The sequence below is a fragment of the Argopecten irradians genome, chromosome 5 (genome assembly GCF_041381155.1).
Source record: "Argopecten irradians isolate NY chromosome 5, Ai_NY, whole genome shotgun sequence".
In the NCBI taxonomy this organism is placed as follows: Eukaryota; Metazoa; Mollusca; class Bivalvia; order Pectinida; family Pectinidae; genus Argopecten; species Argopecten irradians.
The window spans coordinates 48,883,791-48,911,570 of record NC_091138.1 but is presented as its reverse complement, the minus strand read 5'-3'; the positions used below and the strand labels follow the sequence as shown (position 1 = coordinate 48,911,570).

Genomic DNA, 27,780 nt, shown 5'->3' with positions numbered 1-27,780 from the left:
AAGCGAAATTGACAATTTTGCAGAGTAGCAAAAGTTAGTAGCCTATCGTTAATACATCAACCTTAAATCAAATTAATTAAATGTTAATTGTCATATCGCAGGTTTATTATGTCACCTGCTGTTGTTCTCATTAACACACATTAGCTGACTGTTACTGAAAAAGACTACAAAACAGCAAAATGAATTTTCACTATTAACATAGATAATGCAGAGAAACTTGCATTTGTTTGTGTTGTAATATCTTAAGCCATCAGTATTGATTTTCTTATATCATAAGTATTTTTAAGAAATTTTTATTTTTTTGTTTTGAAAAGGTCGTGGACCTTTAAGTAGTCACGAAAGAAAGTTGATTTACCATATGACATTGTATTTGGTGACAGGTATGTTTAAAATATCTCCCTCCTTTAAAATTAACAATTAGTCCTAGTCATCATCAACATCATCAAACTGGCCCGTTTCCGTTGTGAAAGCCACTTGGAATTTGACGATTGGATTGGTGTGTATATCGTAGGGTAAAAACAAATGTTCGTCTACTTCATAGCCAGCTTCTGCTAAGGTTTTCGGGTGTGGATGCTGGTATATATTGTTGAAGTCGTCTAAAAAGATACAAAGGTTATAGGGATTTAAAACATAACGAAGGACTTTAAGAGCAGACTTTAAAATCTAAGTTAGGCTATTTCAATAGTGAACCTTAAATGGTGTTATAAGAGACCAATACTCATTGGTTCAGGATCCAACTACATGTATCAGAAACAAGATTTTAGAGAAATTAAAAAAAAAAAATTTGGTAGAAGCCTGAAGTCAATATTGCAAGGTGATCTAGAAGCCAATGGCTTATTTATAGACTGAAGATCAGGTATTATAACATCCAATGATTGTACACAGTGTTTGAGTTCATCTGAATGTGATCATATAAAAGTACCTTCAGATACTCAAAAGAGGACATATTATATGAACCAACCTATCAACAAATCATTTTGTTTATCAAATTAGTATTAAAGGATTACATCCCCTTAGGATAAATTCTGAAGAGTGACTGAATTTCTCACCATATGGATTTTCTGTTTCCAATTCCTCAATTTCAGCATCCCAGTCCTCGACTGGTTCAGTTGGCACTTGTGTGTCGTCTGCTGGGGTCGGTTCTGGTGCCCTGGGCACGGTATCCTCCTTATTTCCTGTAAAAGTTAATGTAAGAATAAAATATAATTATTTCTATTTAATAGCAATGAAGTCTTTGATCCCCACTTGTTCACCCCGGAAGACATATTTGATCACAATTCATTCACCCTTGATTACATATTTGATCACGATTCGTTCATCCCTAAATACATATTTGATCACAGTTCATTCACCTCTGAATACATATTTGATCATAATTTGTTCATCCCTGAGTACATGTTTGATCACAATTCTTTGTTTGTTTGTTTGTTTGATTCATTAACGTCCTATTAACAGCTATGGTCATGTAAGGACGGCCTCCGATGTATGCGGTGTGTTGCGTGTATCTTGTGTGAGGTGCGTGTTTTGGGAGACTGCGTTATATTCATGTTGTATTTTCTTGTATAGTGGAACTGTTGGCCTTTTTATAGTGCAATATAACTGAAGCATGCCGCCGAAGACACCAAGCAATACACCCCACCCAGTCACATTATACTGACAACGGGTGAACCAGTCGTCCGACTCCCTGTATGCTGAGCGCTAAGCAGGAGCAGAAACTACCATTATTATAGACTTTGGTGATCACAATTCATTCAACCTGAATACATAATTGATCATAACTCTTTCACCCCTGAATACATATTGGATCACCACTCGTTCACCATTGAATACATATTGGATCACCACTCGTTCACCATTGAATACATATTGGACCACCACTCGTTCACCATTGAATACATATTGGATCACCACTCGTTCACCATTGAATACATATTGGACCACCACTCGTTCACCATTGAATACATATTGGACCACCACTCGTTCACCATCAAATACATATTGAACCACCACTCGTTCACCATTGAATACATATTGGACCACCACTCGTTCACCATTGAATACATATTGGACCACCACTCGTTCACCCCTGAATACATATTGGATCACCACTGGTTCACCATTGAATACATATTGAACCACCACTCGTTTACCATTGAATACATATTGGACCACCACTCGTTCACCATCGAATACATATTGGATCACCACTCGTTCACCATTGAATACATATTGGACCACCACTCATTCACCATTGAATACATATTGGACCACCACTCGTTCACCATTGAATACATATTGGATCACCACTCGTTCACCATTGAATACATATTGGACCACCACTCGTTCACCATTGAATACATATTGGACCACCACTCGTTCACCATTGAATACATATTGGACCACCACTCGTTCACCATTGAATACATATTGGATCACCACTCGTTCACCATTGAATACATATTGGACCACCACTCGTTCACCATGAATACATATTGGAACACTCGTTCACCATTGAATACATATGGACACCACTCGTTCACCATTGAATACATATTGGACCACCACTCGTTCACCATTGAATACATATTGGACCACCACTCGTTCACCATTGAATACATATTGGACCACCACTCGTTCACCATTGAATACATATTGGATCACCACTCGTTCACCATTAAATACATATTGGACCACCACTCGTTCACCCCTGAATACATATTGGACCACCACTCGTTCACCATCGAATACATATTGGATCACCACTCGTTCACCATTGAATACATATTGGACCACCACTCGTTCACCATCGAATACATATTGGACCACCACTCGTTCACCATCGAATACATATTGAACCACCACTCGTTCACCATCGAATACATATTGGATCACCACTCGTTCACCATTGAATACATATTGGACCACCACTCGTTCACCATCGAATACATATTGAACCACCACTCGTTCACCATTGAATACATATTGGACCACCACTCGTTCACCATCGAATACATATTGGATCACCACTCGTTCACCATTGAATACATATTGGACCACCACTCGTTCACCATCGAATACATATTGGATCACCACTCGTTCACCATTGAATACATATTGGACCACCACTCGTTCACCATCGAATACATATTGGATCACCACTCGTTCACCATTGAATACATATTGGACCACCACTCGTTCACCATCGAATACATATTGGACCACCACTCGTTCACCATTGAATACATATTGGACCACCACTCATTCACCATTGAATACATATTGGATCACCACTCGTTCACCATTGAATACATATTGAACCACCACTCGTTCACCATTGAATACATATTGGATCACCACTCGTTCACCATTGAATACATATTGGACCACCACTCGTTCACCATTGAATACATATTGGACCACCACTCGTTCACCATTGAATACATATTGGATCACCACTTGTTCACCCCTGAATACATATTGGACCACCACTCGTTCACCATTGAATACATATTGGATCACCACTCGTTCACCATTGAATACATATTGGACCACCACTCGTTCACCATTGAATACATATTGGATCACCACTCGTTCACCATTGAATACATATTGGACCACCACTCGTTCACCATCGAATACATATTGGATCACCACTCGTTCACCATTGAATACATATTGGACCACCACTCGTTCACCATCGAATACATATTGGATCACTACTCGTTCACCATTGAATACATATTGGACCACCACTCGTTCACCATCGAATACATATTGGATCACCACTCGTTCACCATTGAATACATATTGGACCACCACTCGTTCACCATCGAATACATATTGGACCACCACTCGTTCACCATTGAATACATATTGGATCACCACTCGTTCACCATTGAATACATATTGGATCATCACTCATTCACCATTGAATACATATTGAACCACCACTCGTTCACCATCGAATACATATTGGATCACCACTCGTTCACCATCGAATACATATTGGACCACCACTCGTTCACCATTGAATACATATTGGATCACCACTCGTTCACCATTGAATACATACTGGATCATCACTCGTTCATCATTGAATACATCTTTGATCAACATTCGTTACCTCTCTTTCTCGGTTTACAACTATGAAATCATACAACTGTACCTCTCTTTCTGGTTTTAGGAAAGAAAAGTGGTGGCTCATAATTTTCGTCTGCGTCCTCTTCACTCTCACTGCTGGCACTCTTCTCTGAGGTGTCCGTGCTGTAATGTCTGCCACGCTGATCGTGGTGGTGAACATATTTTTCTCGTTTATTCGGACCTGTATGACTACGCCAAAATGAGGACGACAAGTTAAGCTCTGCTGCTCGTCTGTACAGATCGTGAGAGAAGCCATAGGTAGTCCTTTTTTCCTCTTCCTCTTCCTCTTCATCGTCTTCATCACTCTCTTCTTCAGCAACCTTTTCAGACATCTACCACAGAAAGCAAAATTTCAGTTAGATTTGATACACTCTCTGTTCTACCACAGGTTATAGTTAAGTTTAGCTTTACGTTCTATAAAAAGCCACATTTGGGGCTGAATAAAGGCCCCTTCCCCTACTGAAATTTTGCTGAATTTTCCCAATTTTATGTAAATATTATCCCAAATAAAGAACAAGAATTCCACGGAAGTGGATGTGTCACCTGCACAGCATCATAAAGAATCGTCATTTACAGTTGAAAATATTGTTAAAGATGCTCCACCGCCAACAGAGCATAAATGATATATTGAATATTTGAATAATTATTGGTGTTCAATCGTGTTTATGTATGTCTAATTAACACAAAAATAATATATATATTTTCATTTTGCCTTTGGTGCATGCGCAATCAGTACTTCATTCCATATAGGATATAGTGCGTTGAATTTTTTCCGGGATGCAATTAATTATTTTTCATATTTTTAATTGACGTAGAATTAGAAGCTCAAACTTTTCAATGGTGGTAATGGTGTAAAGTAAATAATTTTTGTAACTGAAGAAAAATACTAAATCATCTGCTCCTGTTTTTGATAGTGAAAAAATACTTTTTGTCGGCGGTGGAGCATCTTTAATAATTAGGTGAAGTATCAAGTCCCGTAACTCTTGCAAATGTTGATGGATTTTGACCAGTATCAAACCCATATAAGATTTCATTGATTAAAGCAATATATCAAATTTGGTTGAAATCTACAATAAATACTAAAGTCATCGAGTGGGAACCATGCTTTGACAATTTTAAAGTCCTGTAACTCTTGCAAATATTGACAGATTTTGACCAGAACTAAACCCATCTGAGTTCTCATTGATATAAAGCAAAACAACAAATTTAGTTGATATTGGACAATAAATAATAAAGTTATAGAGCAGAAACCATTGATTTATCTATTTTGACGATTTTGAAGTCTTGTAACTCATGCAAATATTGATGGATTTTGACCATTATTGAACTCATTCCAGATCTCATTGATATAAAGCAATTTCTAAAATATGGTTGAAATTGGAACATAAATATTTAAAGATGCTCCACCGCCGACAGAGCATAAATGATAATAATTACTTGAACAATAATTGATGTTTAATCGTGTATATATATTTCTAATCAACACAAAAAATTACATAAAATAATTTATTTTGCCTTTGGTGCATGCGCAATCAGTACTTCATTTCATATAGGATATAGTGCCACAGATTTTTTTCGGGATGCAATTAATTATTTTTTTGTAATTTGAACTTAAGTAAAATTAGAAGCTTAAACTTTCCAATGGTGGTAATGGTGTAAAGTAATTAACTTTTGTAACTGAATAAAAATACTAAATCGTCTGCTCCTGTTTTTGATAGTGAAAAAGTAACATTTGTCAGCGGTGAAGCATCTTTAAGTTATGGAGAGAAAACCATGGATTTATCTGTTTTGACGAATTTAAAGTCCCATAGCTCTTGCAAATATTGACGGTTTTTGGCCATTTATCAACTCATCCAGGATCTCATTGATATTAAGCAATATACCAAATTTGGTTGAAATCGGACAATAAATTATTAAGAAATCACACGGAAACCGTTTCCGGGACGCCAACATCGACACCAATGCTGACAATGACATAGTGATACCTAAGTGTCGCCCTTGCGTTGCAGGCGACACAAAAACTCTCTAAAATATACATGTTTCAAGAAAGATGAAATGTAGTATTATCCCAATACAAGGATACAGGCCCTGAAATAAGTGAGTAAGAAAATCACTGCAGGGTCATTTAAGGATTAGGTGTGATGGTGGCGGAAAACTGAAGTACCTGGAGAAAATCACCGACCGACAGTCAGTAACTGGGATTTGAACGACCCAGGGTGGGGGGACACCTAAACTACTCATCAGTCTTTAGTAGTTAATAAGAATGTGATTCATTAGTAATAGTAATTAGTTATTGCCTATTATTAATAGTATAACGAAATGTGATATAAAATACTGAGAATTTGATGACCAGCATTCAATGTTAATGCTGCTGTAGAACAAAATCTACTGATAATTATTACACATTATCAAGGTTACTCTAATCGTCTGCTGCGTTCATATTCATACTGTGCTAACTGCTTTTTCCATTAAATTGTAACCTACCCCGGTATTCAAGAACAATAAGTCTATTATATATAAAAACAGTACTAGATAGCAGCTTCACATCTAAATATCCGCTCTCCCCAAATAATGGGCTAGTCATGCCAGACCATTTCTTTTCTCTTTGTGTTTTTTTTCCCCTTACACCTTGCACACTTCAGCATGCATGACTCTTTTTTAAAACATGTTTTTTACAAAACTAAATCTCTTTCTCAACCTCAACCTTCAAAAGGAAGTCAATTGACCAAAACCCCCATTATACATATAAGTAAGATCTGAATTTCCAAATCCTGAATCCGTTGAGCATAATTGTAATTTTTAGCTTAAGATAAAAAAAAACTCAAAAAGAAAGCTGATGATAACACGGTGTAGCTGCTGTTCAGAAATCTATTTAATGTCCATACCTTATTGGCTTGAACTTCCTCTTTCGTCAGTACAACGAGATCCTGTCGAGGCCGGCCACGCCAATTGTTACTCAGGTTGGGATCGCGTTTAGCATACATGGTTGTCCTTCTTAGAGAGGGAACCTTCTGCCATGGTATGGGTAACTTGTTCTGTGAAGTTGAAAATAAAACACAATTTATTAAGTGCTTTCATCGTTATTTTTCAGAGGATTCTATCATTGTGAACACATACAGTAGAACTCGGTTAATTTGAACTTGAAGGGACCAGGATAAAATTTCAGGTTATCCGAGTGTTTGAATTAAGCGAGTTCTCATGTCTATTGACTATCTCTTTACTTGGTATTTATAGACCAGTTCCATGTCGTAAAACGATCTGAAAAAATGATATGTCAAAATCGCCGATAGTTATTGCAAAATTATAACAAGAAAACCTAGATATATATTTTGAAATACTGTTCTACGGCAGAGTTAAGAAAAATAAATCAGCATTTTCGGCGATCTCGTTGTCCAAAAAAACTCATTTTGAGTTTTTAGCGCATTTTATGTATGATTTTTGTCATTCGGACCCAAAATTTACTTTGTATTATCCGAGTTCTTCGAGTTTTCCGAATTCGAATTATCCCAGTTCTTCAAACAAAGATTAAGAGGGAATTCGGTCGGGACCGTCAAAGTACTTCGTATTAAGCAAGGTTGTCGAATTATCCGAGTTCGTATCAACCAAGTTCCACTGTATTAAGTGTTATGTCCTTAATTTGTTGGTGAAAATATTATCATACAGATTTTGTCCTATCTTAAATCTAATATTACTTAGTCAAGAACATTGTTGGAGACCCATAGTTAATCGCACTACATACACAACACTTATGATAAGTGGAGTGCGATCAACTATGGGTCTCCAACGATGACCCAAGCAGGGAAGCCAAATATGGTACAACTGTTATGTATGACACTAAATACATATTGTTATTAGATAAGGGAGATAACTCCTATAGCTTTATTATCAATACATCCTATGAAGGTCATATCATTGATTTAGGTTATAGAACTTTCTAGAATATTATCATGTATAAACAAATATGTTTGTAAACATGTTGATTATAAGAAGAGATCTAGAATGATCTATTTCCAGAAAGTTCTGTGTGTTTATTTGTTTACTGTTTTTAGTTAGATATTTCTAGAAGTAGAAGGTTCTCCAATATTCTTGAATTAGGGTTTAGCTACATATACTCCAACTGTCCAAAGCTAATCAGAACTGTAATGAGAACTGTAATGAGACCTGTAATGAGACATATCAAGAATTGTACAGTGCCATATTAGATTCTATTGGGAGAGCTATTGTGACTTTATCTGTGGATTATTACAACACTTTGTGTGGATTTATTCATACTGCCTGGAACTTTACAAATCATCTGTGGATATTCATTTTCCTCGTGGATTAGTGATTATTGTTAATTTGAAACCTGGAAGGATCAAGGATTATACCAGGACATTCCCATACAGATAAGTAACACTTTAAATCATCGTATTACTCTTGTACCACCACCAATTACTTTAGATATTGTAAACCATCTCTGTATAATATTGTGTATATAATTAAATTGTGTTTTGAATTTAGCTGCTGGTTTCTCATTTCTGTTATTCTGGGTCATAACACAATCAAGTTGCAGACATATGCATACATACTATATGTATTACTTTATAACTTACATAGTTAAAGACCTGAGGTAGCCAATGAATTCAGTAAATCTGACACGTTTCCTGAAGAATTTTTACATGGTTAGTGCCTGGTTATATACAAACCTCATTGAGATCCAACCGTACAAGTTTCCTGAAGGAATCTAATGCTGTAGGGATTTCTGTCAGTTTATTGTTGAACAAGTCCAGGCTACTCAGATTAACCAGTCCAGAAAAGGATTCCGGCAGCTCAGCCAACTGTAAAATGACAAGGTGCACGAAGTTAACATTTCTTATGTCTGATATTCTGTTCAAAGGTACCACATAATGAGATCAAGAACACTAACATATTTTCTTCATTATATAGCCAATTCTCTTTTTAAATAATTCACCCAAAGAGCAATGATAAAGAAACCCTTTTGCCAGGATTTTATTTCCTTCTGATCAAAAAGCAATCTCATTATAAAAGACCTCATTTTACCTGTTTACTGTACGACTAAATGCACAACAGTGAGTATTTAATCTCATTAAAATCTTTATTTAATTTTCCAATCAGTATATTACCAGATTATTGTCCAATCAGAATCTTGCTAGATTATTGTCCAATCAGAATCTTGCCAAATTATATTATTGTCCAATCAGAATCTTACCAGATTATTGTCCAATCAGAATCTTATCTGATTATTATTCAATCATAATCTTACCAGATTATTGTCCAATCAGAATCTTACCACATTATCGTCTAATCATAATCTCACCAGATTATTGTCCAATCAGAATCTTACCAGATTATCGTCTAATCATAATCTCACCAGATTATTGTTCAATCATAATCTCACCAGATTGTCAATAATACCAGATTATTGTCCAATCAGAATCTTACCAGATTATTGTCCAATCAAATTTTACAGATTATCGTTATCATAATGCACAGATTATTGTCATCAGAATTTGCTAGATTATTGTCCAATCAGAATCTTGCCAATTTTATTGTCCACAGTTTGTCCAATCAGAATCTTATTGATTATTGCTCAATCATATCTTACCAGATTATTGTCCAATCAGAATCTTACCAAAACATTGTCCAATCATAATCTTACCAGATTATTGTCCAATCATAATCTCATCAGATTATTGTCCAATCAGAATCTTACCAGATTATTTTCCAATCAGAATCTTACCAGATTATCGTCTAATCACAATCTCACCAGATTATTGTCCAATCAGAATCTTACCAGATTATTGTCCAATCGTAGGTCCTCTAGTGCAGTCAGATTGCCAAATGAGCTTGGAAGAAGTTGTAGTTTGTTTTTAGACAGTTGACAAAATTTTAGGGATTTCAAATTTCCAAATGACTCTGGTAAATCACTCAACAAGTTCTGACCTGAAGAAACAATATTTATATATAAATATGTTACCATAGCAACCAACATAAATAATAATAAAAAAAAAAACAATGGTGCATACATGTTCTTCAATAAATTTGTCATTATTACCATATTAAGAAAGAAATTTGAACCTTCAGCTATTTGAATATTTCCCATTAAATATGGTTTATCAATTATTATGAGTTATTTTGCAATGATCTATTCATAGGAAAATGTTGCCATTGTCATAGAAATGAGAATGTCATGATAAATTTTCTAATTTTTAACTGAAATATGTTACATGAAAGTATTTTTTTATTAGGACGATTTTGACTACGGTAGATATAATTATAATTTTGGTTTTTCTTACCGTATTTCCATCTAAATCTTAATAGTTAACATTACAAACATAATTTTTAAAAACATTATCCCACATGTATCAATACATTGTTGGACTCAACTTACCCAGATCTAGAAATTCTAGACACACTAAGTTTCCAAACTCTTTCGGAAGTGCTTGAAATAAATTTTCATTCAAATGAATTTCTTTGAGTTTCACTAAATTTCCTATGCTGTTTGGTAAATAGCTCAGCCAGTTACCATTTTGAAATGCCCATCTTTCCAGTTCATCTATCACACTTCCAAGATAAAATTTCTCCAAGTTCACAAGTTCTCCAATGGAGTCTGGCAGTTTTGTCATGAAGTTTCCCCCGAAGTCGAGAAGTTTCAGATTTTGGCAGTTTCCTCCAAATCGTTCAGGAAACGGTTCATTGTGGAATTTATTGTCCTTAAGTGATAGCTCAACAGCTTCATACAAGTCCGCTATCCAATCCGGCATTTCTGCTAACTGGTTTCTGTCAGCATAGAATTTCTTCAACTTACATGCAGAATTGAAATGAGATGGTAAAGATTTGATGAAATTTCCTGACAAGTCTACTGCTTCTAGATTTTTCAAGTCACCTAATGTTTCTGGAATTGCTTTCAGCTTGTTGCTACACAAATTGAGAATGCGTAAACATTTCATCTGACCAATGCCGTCTGTTATATGATCAACTTTATTGTCCTCGAGTTCCAGAATTTCTAGGTTTTCCAGCAGACCTAGTGTACTGGGTAGACTCTCCAGCTTGTTATCATCCAAGCATAATGTTCGGAGGTTTCTCAATTCACCAATATTATCCGGTAAAGTTTTAAGATCATTTCCAGTTACTTTCAGCACTTGAAGGTTTGTCAAACAACAAACAGAATCACATAATTCTGTAATAAGATTTTCATTTAGGTGTAATTCTTGTAAACACCTGACACATCCAGACAACACTGGTAGGCGAGTTATTTCGTTTCCTGTCAAAGACAGCAACTCTAAACTGGTGAAGTATTTTGAGAAATGTTCGGGCAGGGAGTTGAGATTGTTGTAATCAAGAAGAAGTTGTTTTACCACCGACGATGAGCTGGTAAGAATGTCCTCAGGCAAACTCTGGAGATCACGAGAAGATAGGTCAATTTCTGTTTGACCTGTATCTACATCTGAAGACATAATCTCCATGTGTTCTGTTTCACCTGAAGCTGGCATCATCCATCGAGTAATCAAAACCCTGAAAAAAATTATTCATATTGTTATCAAATTAATACATTAAAAATATTTGGACATTGTAACAATGGACAAGAATGTTTTAATACCATATTCAACCCAATAAATGCTCCTCTCCTTTTCTGATGTCTCAATTTCACATACCGTATTCGACTCAATAAGAGCCAATGTCCCTATATGCGCCCCTCACCCTTTTTGAAGCTTCGATTTCAATTGGCCAGGCATAAATAAAGCTACAAATATAAATACAATAAAAACAAATAAATATACATATATAAACAAATACACAAAACTTAATAGATTTGCAATAATTTTGTCTTAATTTTAATTTTAAATTTTAATTTTATCAAATTTTATAAACACCCTGGGCGCTTATTGGGTCGAATACGATATGTTGACTAAAATAGACTGAAACTATATAAAAACTGTTACAGTTGTGTGACCGCACATCGTACCAAATACTGCATTCGCACATCGTGCGTACATCTTGCGCACAGCTGTGCAGTCCGGATCGCACACCGCTCAGCTATGCGGTCTGTACCGCACAGCTGTGCGATTGGGACGATCGGTCAATCAAATTTGCGAAATCATTCCATAAACGGACCGCGTTGATGAGTCTAATTTACTTGTACTGTCATTCCAGTGATATCTGAATCTAATAATTAATTTCTGTTTAAACATATGTTTCTTATTAACATGTAATAGTAGCTAACTTGAGTATATAAGAAATAGACAACACAGGTAAAAAAAACTTTGTATGACCAAAGCTGCAAATTACAAACCTAATAATTGTATATGGAAGCAGGTAAAAAAAGATTGAGAACATGCAAAATTAAGAAAAATAATATTATTCCTGCACCAGCTAGGCTGTAAATTGACAGAGGTAGAAAATTTGAGAAGAATCTTAAACATCCAGTACAACATTAGCTTCTCTGGAAAACTGTTGCAACTAAATCATTTAGTTACACAAATGCAGGATTCTGTGGAAAAAAATAAAACACAATATGTTGCTTAAAAGATTGTATGAAAAGAGGGCATCACGATTTTCAGATTGCCTTTTAACTGATTTTAATAAGATATAATTTGTGTAACACTGGAATTACCGGAAAATACTAGCCCCAATTTAAATCTTTGCTACAGAGAACTTCTCTATAGCTCGATTGGAATCCTTAAAGATGCTCCATCGCTGAAAAATGGTATTTTTTCACTATCAAAAGCAGGAGTGGACGATGTAGTATTTTCCTTCAGTTACTAAACTTACTTACTTTACACAATTACCACCATTGAAAAGTTTAAGCTTCTAATTTTACTTCAAGTTAAAAATATGAAAAATAGTTAATTGCATCCCGAAAAAAATCTGTGGCACTATATTCTATATGGAATGAAGTATTGATTGCGCATGCACCAAAGTCAAAATAAATTATTTTATGTTATTTTTTTGTGTTAATTATACCTTTATATACATGATTATTCACAAATTATTGTTCAAATACTGAATATCATTTATGCTCTGTCGGCGGTGGAGCATCTTTAAGTCCAGAGTTAGATCCCTGGCAGAAATACTTTGAGAGTGATAATGTTTATATCAAATCAGGGCAGCTGGCGCTCTGCTACATTGGCTTACATGTAAGGACATGGCGAAAGATACTCAGCCATGTCCCAGAAGTGTCGCTGTTAACCCCTGGAAACTTGCAGACAAGTTTTTTCGTGGACCTGGGGGATTAATTAACCCTGGTAATATACATCTCTGCTATAGAGAGTTTCTCTTTAGCTCAAATGGTTGACCATATCATAGCAGTAACCCAGAGGTCCTGAGTTTGAACCTAACAGAGGCAGTGATTATGTCTATATCCAATGATGCACTCTGAAACATTAACACAAGAAATATTTATTTCTATTGCCTCAATCACTATCTGTGCTCTCCATTTGACTAGTGTATAGCCATCCGGGACATTCTGTTCAAGTGTCAAGGTTAATTGAGTTTTCGCAGTTTCCTGTGTTTTAGTTTTAGCTCCACAGTAAGCAATGGAAGTGATTTAGTTTGTGATTTTTTTCTTTATTGAGACTTGAAAAGTTAATTAGTTCCCTTTTAAGTAATAATGTACAATGTATGTTTTAGTGAATCCTTTATTTGGTAAACTTATTGATTAATCAAAGAAGAAACTTATATATAAATCCAGGACTGTTATCAATATGCTAGCTTGTGTCCAACATGCATGGTCGATACCATATGGTACTAACGACGAGGTAACGTACAGTATTCTATTTTGTATCTGTATAATAATGAGCTTCCTTCAATACTGAAGATTATGCTCATGGATGGTGGTGGCGGATTTAGTAATGTTTTTGGAGGTTTAGTTTTGGCAAAAGTCCTCCACATCTGTAGATGTTACACAGATATTGCTTAAATTGTTACAGTCTCTAATTGTGCAAGGGAAAAAGCTGTTTTTAAACACTTTGCTGTTGGTGGTGATCGTTTTATAAGTTTTTGAATGTTTTTGTCTTGTTTTCTCTAGTTATTAGGAGTGATGAAATTCTCAGGGGGAGATCACTACTAGGCCATTGATAACTTTGTACAACATAATGAGACGATTTTCTCGTCGTCTCTCTGCCAGTGGAGCGAGATGTAGTTTCTCCATCATGACAGTTACGCTTGATTTTCTGCTATAGTCGTTGAAGATGAATCGAGTTGCACGCCGTTGGACTGCTTCGATTTTGTCCACATCCTTTTGTACAGAAGGGTCCCACACAGTATCGCTATATTCGAGTATAGATCTCAATAGGGCTGTATAAGCGGATGTTTTAAGCTCTGTGGGGAAAATTTTATGTTGCGCCTAATGAAGCCTAATGCAGAGATCGCCTTTTTGGTGGTTTTGTTGATATGTTCTTCAAATTTTAAATTTTCACTGATGGTCAGGCCTAAGTATGGGCTGTCTGATACTTGTTGGAGGATCTCATTGTCCAGGCTGTAGAAATGTTGTAGTGGACTTTTTGATCTACTTATCCTCATCACATAACACTTTTTGCGTTAAAACGCATGCCCCATGTAGACACCCACTTTCCCAATGCTGTCAGGTCATGTTGAAGCATGGTTTGATCTTCAATACTTTTTATCTGCCTGTAAAGTAGACAGTCGTCTGGGAAAAGACGAACCAACGATGATACTGATGCTGGCAAGCCATTGATGAAACACAAAAACTTGAGGGGGCCTAGTACAGTCCCTTGAGGGACGCCAGATTCTACTCTAGCTGTTGACGAGTGATCTCCCTCAATGACGGCTTGCTGTGATCTGTCCATAAGGAATGTTTTGATCCAAGCATGGATGGGGCCGGTTATGCCGTAGTGGTCAAGTTTGTGGAGTAGTCTCATGTGTGGTACCGTATCGAAGGCTTTACTAAAGTCCAGAATTGTGATATCGGTTTGAATTTTTGCATCAAAGTTTTTCACAAAATCATATGTTGTTGTAATGAGTTGGGATTCGCAGCTGTGTCCTGATCAAAATCCATGCTGTAGTGGCGATAAGTATGATGTTCTTCGAGGTGGTTCATGATATGGTGCACAATAATATGTTCCAAAATTTTACAGCACATAGAGGTAAGCGAGATGGGGCGATAGTTGGCCGCGTCGTGTTTGTTCCCCTTTTTGAATAGTGGAGTTATATAGGTACTTCTCCAGTCAGATAGTAATTTCCCGGATGTTAGAGTAAGTTTTAAGATGTGCGAGACGGCCGGTGGTAGTTCTTTGGCGCACTGTTTTAGAATTAATGGAATATATTGGGGTGTTTTTCGGTTGTTTTTTTTTTTTTTAATTTTAGCAATTTTTTCTCACGCTTTAAAACATGAATTGTTTCCTGCTTACGAATAAAAGAAGGGAGCCCTTTGTGAATTAATTCAACTGCTGATAAAATGAAAAAGTGATATGCTCATCACATTGCATTCAAAACAGCTGGAAGAAGCTGCAGGAACGACTTGGTTTGGATTGTGCAACAGAGTTGACAGCGCAAATTAGATATAAGATGGAAGTGCAATTTTCTATTTTTCGACACATTAAAATAAAACATCTATAATTTGAACCACATTTGATACATCAAATGTACAGCTACACGTAAACTTACTAGGGATAAAGCTTGCACGAAAGAAACACCACTCCGACCGGAAGTTTACAGTCGCGCGGTCTTGCCGAAAGTGAGAAGGCTATTGTCGTAAACAATTTTATTGGTCAAATCCAACATAATAAGTATATATTCTATATTGTAATAGCAATTTTCTGTTTAAAAGTAGTACTTTAATAGTCACAGAATAGAGGAAATGCAATATAATATTGACTGGACTTTTTTTTTATTTACATCAAGCGTCGAAAATCGTAACCCATTTTCGGTAGAGCGACAGGCGCTTGTTTTGATTTCATGCATGTGAGTGCAGTTATGAGACGTCAAGTGGACAAGACTCTGGAATTGTAAGATCGCAGAAGCATTTATTTAGTTCAAGCTTTATCTGTGATGACTGTAGAACTAAAAATATTTATTCAGTATCGTGATGTAGCCAAAGTATTGGTAAATCCGAATGGTTGATTGCATGCTCCAACTTGTCCATGCAAAATAACTCTGGGCAGTCTGGCTGTCTGCAGGGTTTATTCTCTAACACGACGCATATCTTCATATTCATATAAAGTGTCAGGACCATTTTATTTAGTAAACATTTATTTTATTCATAATCAGAAATTCTATTTGTATAGCAGAAATATATATAATAAAAATATAATAGAAATGTATATATGTTTCTGTTGTATACATATATGTAATCAGGATACATCATAGTGGATGAATTTTTGTTTGAAAAAAAAGATCACTTCACCGGTAAGTTCAACTTTAGAATTTACTGTACAAATTGTAAAGTTGAGGTAGGATAAGACTTAAGTTGCTCGAAAGGCTATTGATAAAATGCTGAAGACCATGTTAATGGGATAAGGAAGAGAAAGCTCTTGTTTATTTTCTTTTTTATTTCATGAAGAATTAAGAGATAGTTTAAAAACAAAAGGAGGTACTTTAAAGGAGACCTACATTGCACGTATACTTGAAAATGATAAGATAATCTGTTTTTCAATTTCTATAAATAAAATTATAATTCGTCATTGAGTCTGACTGACGAACAATAATTACATGCATTGAGCTGATAATATTGACTAGCATAATCGACTTTTAATTTAAACAGAACTTAAGGATTCCGATTTGGACATTGATTTTCTGTGTCCATGCAGTGCCACAGGGCTAGGGTATCGCGTGTATGTGCATGAATCCTAATATTTCGTGCCAGATTCCTTGGGCTCATCTATGTTTGGTGGATATTTTGACTGCATTCCATTGCATTTAATTTTGAAAAGTTTTATTATTGCGGTCTCTTATTTAAATCTATTATAGTCACATTGTATCTCCTCATCATCCATTAAGGATTTCATCTCATTTTACATTTATATAAATTACTTATTTATTTAACTCCAGCTTGGTTTGAAACAGGACCTATCTTTGAAGGATAAGAACATGAAAACGATATTTATACAGTTGTGGCTGCAATGGTCTAGTATCAAGACTGATACTTGGAGTATATAATTATCATTAGTACTTGATTATACAGTGGATCTTACCTAATGCATATTTAAATCATGCAAATACATATGTAAATTAAGTAATTACTCTTTATTCATGCAAATATTTGCGTTCTTATAATAATGGAATCCTGTTTCTTAATGTTTCCAATTACAGCCTTTATAGTTGATTGTGGTACCAGTGGTTCATGATAAAAAAATGGCAGATCCAGATGAAAATTGGAAAGAACTAGCTGCCCAGAAGGAGAGAGAATGGAAGGAGGTCACAAATCAAAGGTATACAAACAACAGATCATCATATATAACATTATACAATATTGACTTCTGTGCTAGAAGATATGAAGTGATATGAACAGGAAAAGTGATATTGACCAAGGCAAATGAAAGAATATAATACAATAAAAGGAGTAATATTTAGTTGTTAACTAATAAAATAAACCATAATGTATTTGATGTAGGTCAATAAAATATGTTTGGTAGCTAGGACATGTTTTGGGTGAGAACATTTAGATAGGTAATTAAGGGGAGTTATTTATTTTAGGCCTTAAAGGGACAATTCGGTCTAAGAACACATTAAAACTTGCACATATTTCGGAAACAAATCAGTTCTAATGGAAATTAGATTAGTTGGTTTAACTGTGATATGTCAGAAAAGCCCACTGTAATCAAATGTATGTGAAATGTTCAATCACCATTACACATAGCCTTGTATGCCGAACCCTTACCCTTGCCTGTGTAATAAAGAATTTTTTGTCTAGAACTACTCAAAACGCTGTTACAGTTGTGTTAACATTATTAGATGCATGTTCTTGTCTAAAAATATTTTCATCAACTCCTCAGTGTTTATGTATTGCATTTGTTTAACGTTTATTTGTTTGACTCGGGTAAGGGTACTGCGTACATGTGGTACCTACTTAATCGTATTGATCAACAAATTGGAATTTTAATAGTATTAATCAAAATAATTAATAATGTTGTGGAATTTGTCACTATTTCATGTATTATGTTTCATAGGGAATGTGGAACAATACATTTATGTCATATTTTGCTTCGTGGTTATGTAACGAATTAGCCTCACTGAATTGTCCCTTTAAAATGGCCTCACATTCATATAGCGTAGGGTATATGTCGGTACATGGGCCTAACTTTTAGGTGCCACTTATTAACCAGTGCGATTTATAGGTGTACAAAAACTGAAAAAAATTGTATAAAAGACCTATGCAACTTAAACACAGGTGCAACTTAATATCTGAAAAATATGGTATTAATAGTGTACCTCCTAATTAATTCATTGGATTGCTACGGGTATAGCTGATGATTGGGCCAAAATATAAAAAAAATGTGTGTTTAGTGTTTAGGGTTACCCAATTGACCCTAATTTTTTACCCCTGAACCTATTTTTTTCCCCACTTTTCTACGAAAAAGAAAATTAAAAGTCAGGATTTCGATCTCAGACCCTGGTTCCGGCCATTATTTAAGAGTGAAATACACAAAAAGAAAAAAGAAAAAAAAAAGAAAAAAATCCTGACCTTCTGATCGCGACCCTACTTTTTTTGCCAATGTAACCCTAAACAGACATATTATTTTTTTGGCCTTAGAAGTGTATCAGATATACTGATCATCTTATGTCCTACACAGGATACAAACGCTGGAAGCAGCCTACAAAGACAAGGACAGACAACTCCAAGAAGAGAAGGCCAAGTTTACTAAGCTCAAAGAAGATTTCAAATACAATTTGAAAGTTCTTGAGGAGAGAGACAAGGAACTAGAAACCTATGATTTAACATTTAAAGGTAGGCCATTCATTTATATCTCTGATTTACCTTTTGTATTTTATCAAAACTAATGTGTAAACATTTATATGCACTATTAAAAATTGGGCCGCGGTGGCCGAGTGGTTAAGATGTACCGACATATTACCACAAGCCCTCCACCTCTAGGTCGCCAGTTCGAATCCCATGTGGGGCAGTTGCCAGGTACTGGCTGCTGGTCGATGGTTTTTCTCCGGGTACTCCTCCACCAACAAACCTGGCTCGTCCTTAAATGACCCTGGCTGTTAATAGGACGTTAAACTAATTAAACCAAAGCACTATTAAAGGGACAATTCAGTCTTCGAGATATTAAAATTTGTACATATATAGGAAAAACCCCAGTTCTAATGGAAATTACACATTGTGGTCGAACTTCTTGTATGCCGAACTCTGTCCCTTGCTTGTAGAGTAATGCAACTTTTATCTAGAATTTCTCAAATATCTTAGACAGTAGTGTGTTTACCTTATCATTTTATCACCTTCTCAGTGGTTATGTAGTTCATTTGTTTAACGTGTGTGACTTTGACTCGGGTATGGGTACAGCGTACATATTGTACCTGCTTAATCGTATTGATCAACAATTTGTAATTTCAACGGTATCAATTAAAATACCAAACAATGTCGTGGAATTTGTCAATAGTTTATGTTATATGTTTCATAAGAAACATAGAACAATTATTATAATACATTTATGCTATATTTTGCTTCTTGGTTATATAAAAGAATTAGCGTGAGTGAATTGTCCCTTAAGACCAATGTATTAATTTGTGTATTGTCTGCAAAAATCAAACAACAAATTGGTATCATGACATTGGTGATGCAGAGATGATCATGGCAATGGCATCACTCCTGCATGCTCTTTTTTGGCAAATCAAAACCAAAGGTACTGCAAATTATATTTACTAAAAGAGCTTGCTAAAGACCAGAAGATCAAGGTCGCTAATGAATAGAATTGTATATCATGTCGGAAGGTCAAAAGTGAAGGTTGCTGCAATAAAATTTTGCAATTTCATTAGCACTTAAATTGGAGAAGAAAGACCTTACAGTAAAAAATATTTTGGTCTTGATTGACATGACTTTTAAGTTTCGTGGGGATATAAATTAATTGATTTTGGTCAAAGAACAAAAGCAAAAAAAAGATAAACCCTCATGAAACATAAAGATCTAACAGTAGCTACATTCTATACCGTACAGGAACTAGAAAAAATTCTCTTTAAATAATGTACTGTCATCACAAATATAAACGGTTTCTGGTTGTCTGTGATATACATTTATGTTTTAATTTAATTCCCCTATTTTTATGACCAGAACTGAAGTCCAGTTTAAATGTTAAAAATGGAGAAATCAGTGAAATGAAGATTAAGCTGGACGACATGAAAACATGGAGTGACAGAGAGAATCAGGCTCGAGAAGAACTGCAGCTACATTATCAGCAAAGACTGAAGGAAAAACAGGCGGAAATTGACTCCTATCGGTGGTAAGTTCTGTTTCAACAAAAGCTGAAGGAAAAACAGGCGGAAATTGACTCCTATCGGTGGTAAGTTCTGTGTCAACAAAAGCTGAAGGAAAAACAGGCGGAAATTGACTCCTATCGGTGGTAAGTTCTGTGTCAACAAAAGCTGAAGGAAAAACAGGCGAAATTGACTCCTATCGGTGGTAAGTTCTGTGTCAACAAAAGCTGAAGGAAAACAGCGAATTGACGAAGTCGGTAACAAAACTGAGAAACAGCGGAAATGATCTTCGGTGGTAAGTTCTGTGTCAACAAAAGCTGAAGGAAAAACGCGGAAAGACTCTATCGGTGGAATTCGTGTCAACAAAAGCTCAGCGGAAATACTCCTATCGGTGGTAAGTTCTGTGTCAACAAAAGCTGAAGGAAAAACAGGCGGAAATGACTCCTATCGGGTGGTAAGTTCTGTGTCAACAAAAGCTGAAGGAAAAACAGGCGGAAATCGACTCCTATCGGTGGTAAGTTCTGTGTCAACAAAAGCTGAAGGAAAAACAGGCGGAGATTGACTCCTATCGGTGGTAAGTTCTGTGTCAACAAAAGCTGAAGGAAAAACAGGCGGAGATTGACTCCTATCGGTGGTAAGTTCTGTGTCAACAAAAGCTGAAGGAAAAACAGGCGGAAATTGACTCCTATCGGTGGTAAGTTCTGTGTCAACAAAAGCTGAAGGAAAACGCGAATAAACAGGGGAATGGTGTAGTTTGTTCACAAAGTGAAGGAAAGCAATGACTCCTATCGGTGGTAAGTTCTGTGTCAACAAAAGCTGAAGAAAACAGGAAATGACTCCTATCGTGTAGTTCGTGTCAACAAAAGCTGAAGGAAAACAGGCGAAATGACTCCTATCGGTGGTAAGTTCTGTGTCAACAAAGCTGAAGGAAAAAAGGCGGAAATTGACTCCTATCGGTGGTAAGTTCTGTGTCAACAAAAGCTGAAGGAAAAACAGGCGGAAATTGACTCCTATCGGTGGTAAGTTCTGTGTCAACAAAAGCTGAAGGAAAAACAGGCGGAGATTGACTCCTATCGGTGGTAAGTTCTGTGTCAACAAAAGCTGAAGGAAAAACAGGCGGAGATTGACTCCTATCGGTGGTAAGTTCTGTGTCAACAAAAGCTGAAGGAAAAACAGGCGGAAATTGACTCCTATCGGTGGTAAGTTCTGTGTCAACAAAAGCTGAAGGAAAAACAGGCGGAAATGACTCTATCGGTGGTAAGTTCTGTGTCAAAAAAGCGAAGAAAACGGGAATCTATCGGTGGTAAGTTCTGTGTCAACAAAAGCTGAAGGAAAAACAGGCGGAAATTGACTCCTATCGGTGGTAAGTTCTGTGTCAACAAAAGCTGAAGGAAAAACAGGCGGAAATTGACTCCTATCGGTGGTAAGTTCTGTGTCAACAAAAGCTGAAGGAAAAACAGGCGGAAATTGACTCCTATCGGTGGTAAGTTCTGTGTCAACAAAAGCTGAAGGAAAAACAGGCGGAAATTGACTCCTATCGGTGGTAAGTTCTGTGTCAACAAAAGCTGAAGGAAAAAAACAGGCGGAAATTGACTCCTATCGGTGGTAAGTTCTGTGTCAACAAAAGCTGAAGGAAAAACAGGCGGAAATTGACTCCTATCGGTGGTAAGTTCTGTGTCAACAAAAGCTGAAGGAAAAACAGGCGGAAATCGACTCCTATCGGTGGTAAGTTCTGTGTCAACAAAAGCTGAAGGAAAAACAGGCGGAAATTGACTCCTATCGGTGGTAAGTTCTGTGTCAACAAAAGCTGAAGGAAAAACAGGCGGAATTGACTCCTATCGGTGGTACTGTGTCAACAAAAGCTGAAGGAAAAACAGGCGGAAATTGACTCCTATCGGTGGTAAGTTCTGTGTCAACAAAAGCTGAAGGAAAAACAGGCGGAATTGACTCCTATCGGTGGTAAGTTCTGTGTCAACAAAAGCTGAAGGAAAAACAGGCGGAAATTGACTCCTATCGGTGGTAAGTTCTGTGTCAACAAAAGCTGAAGGAAAAACAGGCGGAAATCGACTCCTATCGGTGGTAAGTTCTGTGTCAACAAAAGCTGAAGGAAAAACAGGCGGAAATTGACTCCTATCGGTGGTAAGTTCTGTGTCAACAAAAGCTGAAGGAAAAACAGGCGGAAATCGACTCCTATCGGTGGTAACAAAAGCTGAAGGACAGGAATTTCCTTTGATGTACACCAAAATAATCAATAACAGTACACTGTGGTTGACTGTGTGTACACCAAAATAATCAATAACAGTACACTGTGGTTGACTGTATGTACACCAAAATAATCAATAACAGTACACTGTGGTTGACTGTATGTACACCAAAATAATCAATAACAGTACACTGTGGTTGACTGTATGTACACCAAAAAATCAATAACAGTACACTGTGGTTGACTGTATGTACACCAAATAATCAATAACAGTACACTGTGGTTGACATGTTTACACCAAAATAATCAATAACAGTACACTGTGGTTGACTGTATGTACACCAAAATATAATCAATAACAGTACACTGTGGTTGACTGTATGTACACCAAAATAATCAATAACAGTACACTGTGGTTGACTGTATGTACACCAAAATAATCAATAACAGTACACTGTGGTTGACTGTATGTACACCAAAATAATCAATAACAGTACACTGTGGTTGACTGTGTGTACACCAAAATAATCAATAACAGTACACTGTGGTTGACTGTATGTACACCAAAATAATCAATAACAGTACACTGTGGTTGACTGTATGTACACCAAAATAATCAATAACAGTACACTGTGGTTGACTGTATGTACACCAAAATAATCAATAACAGTACACTGTGGTTGACTGTATGTACACCAAAATAATCAATAACAGTACACTGTGGTTGACTGTATGTACACCAAAATAATCAATAACAGTACACTGTGGTTGACTGTATGTACACCAAAATAATCAATAACAGTACACTGTGGTTGACTGTATGTACACCAAAATAATCAATAACAGTACACTGTGGTTGACTGTATGTACACCAAAATAATCAATAACAGTACACTGTGGTTGACTGTATGTACACCAAAATAATCAATAACAGTACACTGTGGTTGACTGTATGTACACCAAAATAATCAATAACAGTACACTGTGGTTGACTGTATGTACACCAAAATAATCAATAACAGTACACTGTGGTTGACTGTATGTACCCAAAATAATCAATAACAGTACACTGTGGTTGACTGTGTGTACACCAAAATAATAATCAATAACAGTACACTGTGGTTGACTGTATGTACACCAAATAATCAATAACAGTACACTGTGGTTGACTGTTGTACACCAAAATAATCAATAACAGTACACTGTGGTTGACTGTATGTACACCAAAATAATCAATAACAGTACACTGTGGTTGACTGTATGTACACCAAAATAATCAATAACAGTACACTGTGGTTGACTGTATGTACACCAAAATAATCAATAACAGTACACTGTGGTTGACTGTATGTACACCAAAATAATCAATAACAGTACACTGTGGTTGACTGTATGTACACCAAAATAATCAATAACAGTACACTGTGGTTGACTATATGTACACCAAAATAATCAATAACAGTACACTGTGGTTGACTGTATGTACACCAAAATAATCAATAACAGTACACTGTGGTTGACTGTGATGTACACCAAAATAATCAATAACAGTACACTGTGGTTGACTGTGTGTACACCAAAATAATCAATAACAGTACACTGTGGTTGACTGTATGTACACCAAAATAATCAATAACAGTACACTGTGGTTGACTGTATGTACACCAAAATAATCAATAACAGTACACTGTGGTTGACTGTATGTACACCAAAATAATCAATAACAGTACACTGTGGTTGACTGTATGTACACCAAAATAATCAATAACAGTACACTGTGGTTGACTGTGTGTACACCAAAATAATCAATAACAGTACACTGTGGTTGACTGTGTGTACACAAAAATAATCAATAACAGTACACTGTGGTTGACTGTATGTACACCAAAATAATCAATAACAGTACACTGTGGTTGACTGTATGTACACCAAAATAATCAATAACAGTACACTGTGGTTGACTGTATGTACACCAAAATAATCAATAACAGTACACTGTGGTTGACTGTATGTACACCAAAATAATCAATAACAGTACACTGTGGTTGACTGTATGTACACCAAAATAATCAATAACAGTACACTGTGGTTGACTGTATGTACACCAAAATAATCAATAACAATACACTGTGGTTGACTGTATGTACACCAAAATAATCAATAACAGTACACTGTGGTTGACTGTGTTACTCTGAAGTTGTGTGTCCTCTCTGTAATCTTCAAAGGAAATCTCTGCAGTCCTTTGATTGGTCAGTGTTTTCTACTGAACTGTTTTCAGTTTTACTACTAGATAGTCCAGGAGTGGATATAACAACAGTGAAAGTAACCCCTGGTGCATGACAAACGATAATATCTTGGAAGACTTTAGAAAAAGATGACAGTGATTTTTGACTTATTTAATTATAATTGTGTATGTACAGTGTATATGTCCTGATAATTTTTACAGTTCAAAAGACTCCGAACTACAACAAGAACGAAAAGAATTTGAAACTTTCAAAAGGAATCTTCAGAGGAAACTAACAGAAGTGGAAGAAGAACTTGATACCCAGCGAAGAGAACTTAGTACAGGTAAATCAACAATAGGTTTATGTGCAAAACTTTAATTAATTAATATATATCTGATATATACCCGATATATACTCGATTTTGGTCTATATTAAGCAAAATGCTTCTTGACCTAAATCCATAATCTGTACATAATTATAGTTGTGGAATACTCAGTCAAAAATCAAAAACTTTACTTATAAAATCTTGAGCACATTCAATTCTTACATCTTAGTTATAATATACTGGGGTACACTCTATGTCCTCTGCTTATGAAAATGTCTTCAATAACAGCTAGGGTGAAACTTACTGCCATAATTCTTCTTATACATGTTTATACGGGTTAGGGTTATAATGATATTGTGTGTCATTGTATAATCAAATTGAAATTAAAATTAGTATTTTGCTATTTCCTTCCAGAATTTGAAGATGCTTTGAAGAAAAGGGAACATGAGTTTCGTCTACAAACTGATGAAATGAGTACCAAAGTTTTGGAGTATGAACTTAAGGTACGGTAGTTAACAAGTTAGAAGACTGAAAAGTTCACTGTAGTTAACAGTGTCATGTCTGTCTTTTGTTTGATATTGAATTTGGATAGTCATGAAATTATGTGCATCAGCTCAGTTTCAGAAATATTTCTGAACTTTGAGAAACTCCATAACTTCAAATTCTTCCTAGAAACCATTATAAGAATGTCTCCTGCAACTTTAGAGGAGGTTACTTTAAACCAACGTTCAGCAATCAAGTAACTTTGACAAAATTGTTTTATTTTCAGACAAATTTACTGAATAAAAGAAAGAGATTTGTCTTGAGTGAGAAATTGTTTGTATTTGAAGGCCAAGTTACTGGGCAAGGAACTGGAGATGGTGAAGGAGGCTCAGGAAAGAAATACCCTGGAATACACACAGGTCGAGATGAACCACCGACAGTTAGAGAAAGCTCTAAAGGAGAAAGACTGGCAGCTGGCGGACATGTCAGCCATGAAGGACGCGAGGTATGTTTACCATTGAGTGAGAACAGTTAACATCTCTTCACATACCGAGTACTTCATAGAAAAACTGGTTGGACCAGATTTATTTAAGCAAAAACCATAAAAAAATGTCAGACCATATGCTATTTTTTCAGCTAACATCCCGAAGAGAGGTGGTGGGGGGGGGGACACCCTGGTGTTAATGTCAATGTCGGAATCAGCATCAGCATTGGAATTTTTTTAATCTTTTTTTTATAGGTGGAAAAAAGAACATTTTAATGCCTAGACTATACTATGGGAACTGTCAGGGTTGGGACCCTGGGGTTAGTCTCCTGATAAACAAATGTCCCCACACAAGAGGGCTCTCAATCATCACAAACACATTCATCCCCACCTAAACACATAAACAAAGTTTTCTCAACCCTAGCTCTTGTTGACAAATGCTGGCAAAAATTCCAATGTCTGTATAAATTAATATGTTATTAAAAGTTTGTTCATCATGATGTAAATGTACAAAGGAGTAGATATGATAGGACCAGTATTTGGCCTTAATTTTTCAGGCCAAAAAATATTAACTCTGATCCACATCAATTTCACATCAATAAATACTCCCATACTTGCCATTCATCAAAACATAACTTTTTATAACCATGTACACGATATGCTCCACCTATGACGTCATCAAATTGATGATTTTCCTCTTCTCGCAAAATTTTACTAGAAATTCATCATCTTTAGGTTAGAAAAGGCTTGAATTGGATTTGGCCGCCACCTTGGAGCAACTTAATACTTTGCATGGATATGCGTAAATACAAAATACACAACGTGTGAAAATCTCTTTTTGCTCCATGAAGGCGGCCACATTCATTTTTAGAGAAATCCACTCAAACAGTATGATTTTTCAAGGATTTTTGTGAAAAATGGCGAGAAACTGCATGTTGATGACGTCATAGTGAACATAATTGGCACATGCGGGATATGTTCGGGATGTAATGTGTTAGCAAATGTATTCAACTGTTATATGGCAAAATACGTTGTTCTGTACCTTTACCTTCTCCTTTAAAAACTTCTTAATTAGGTTATTTGATGTCAATAAAAGGAAAAATTAGTGTTTTTTCTCTTAGAAATATTTCAGGATATGATGTAGATTGACTTCATTTGTCCATAAAGATTGAATAATATCAATAATCAGTGTTCAGAAATTGTGGTCTCTGCTGAAGGTTTACTCATTCACCCCTGAAGACATATTTAGGCTCTTCTTAATCAATGACTAGATCAGTCCATTATGAAAATTCAGGGGTGAGTGAGTTAAGAATGAAAACTTTTTAACATGAACTTGAGGATGCAGTGATCATCATGAGATTTTGATGATTTCAGGATATCTGACCTTGAGAAGCAATTAGAACAATCTGAGGTGATACAGAATAGAATGAAGGAAGACTTCCAGAGAAAGTAAGTCCATTGTGTTTGAAACCCTTGCTCTATGTGTAAACCATTTCAATTTATTTCATGGTTTTATTAGCTCAACGGCTTGTAAGGCAAGTTCACT

At 35.8% G+C, this 27,780-nt stretch overlaps 2 protein-coding genes across 4 annotated transcripts in view; one reads left to right on the top strand and one right to left on the bottom strand.

Annotated features, from left to right (window-relative positions):
* Positions 1 to 333: 333 nt before the first annotated feature.
* On the bottom strand, positions 334 to 15,828 carry LOC138324114 (leucine-rich repeat protein lrrA-like). Of its 2 annotated transcripts, none has more exons than XM_069269190.1 (8): positions 15,766 to 15,828; positions 10,532 to 11,655; positions 9,935 to 10,083; positions 8,826 to 8,957; positions 7,026 to 7,175; positions 4,166 to 4,472; positions 1,050 to 1,175; positions 334 to 596 (listed from the first exon to the last, which is right to left on the bottom strand). In XM_069269190.1, the coding sequence occupies exons 2-8, from the start codon at positions 11,634 to 11,636 to the stop codon at positions 424 to 426; spliced, it is 2,142 nt and encodes a 713-aa protein (XP_069125291.1). In that variant the 5' UTR covers positions 11,637 to 11,655; positions 15,766 to 15,828; the 3' UTR covers positions 334 to 423. The 2 variants fall into 2 exon arrangements, with proteins under 2 accessions (XP_069125291.1, XP_069125292.1); XM_069269191.1 differs by lacking the exon at positions 15,766 to 15,828 and adding an exon at positions 11,796 to 11,813.
* Positions 15,829 to 16,017: 189 nt separating this feature from the next.
* LOC138324113 (coiled-coil domain-containing protein 57-like) overlaps positions 16,018 to 27,780 on the top strand; it is a 42,569-nt gene continuing 30,806 nt past the window's right edge. For both annotated transcript variants that reach the window (XM_069269189.1, XM_069269188.1), the window contains exons 1-8: positions 16,018 to 16,106; positions 17,410 to 17,528; positions 18,891 to 19,045; positions 20,372 to 20,540; positions 25,164 to 25,285; positions 25,682 to 25,770; positions 26,098 to 26,255; positions 27,609 to 27,683. In XM_069269189.1, the coding sequence (XP_069125290.1) occupies positions 17,452 to 17,528; positions 18,891 to 19,045; positions 20,372 to 20,540; positions 25,164 to 25,285; positions 25,682 to 25,770; positions 26,098 to 26,255; positions 27,609 to 27,683 (845 nt within the window). In that variant the 5' untranslated portion in view covers positions 16,018 to 16,106; positions 17,410 to 17,451. The remainder of the gene's footprint in view (positions 16,107 to 17,409; positions 17,529 to 18,890; positions 19,046 to 20,371; positions 20,541 to 25,163; positions 25,286 to 25,681; positions 25,771 to 26,097; positions 26,256 to 27,608; positions 27,684 to 27,780) is intronic.

Excerpts from the sequence above, each read along its gene's own strand:
- LOC138324114 (XM_069269190.1), bottom strand. The coding sequence starts at position 11,636 with ATGATGCCAGCTTCAGGTGAAACAGAACACATGGAGATTATGTCTTCA. Across the intron at positions 10,084-10,531 it reads TCTAGAATTTCTAGATCTGG|GTCAGAACTTGTTGAGTGAT; the intron begins GTAAGTTGAGTC and ends TTGTTTCTTCAG. Across the intron at positions 7,176-8,825 it reads TACGGTTGGATCTCAATGAG|AACAAGTTACCCATACCATG; the intron begins GTTTGTATATAA and ends TCAACTTCACAG.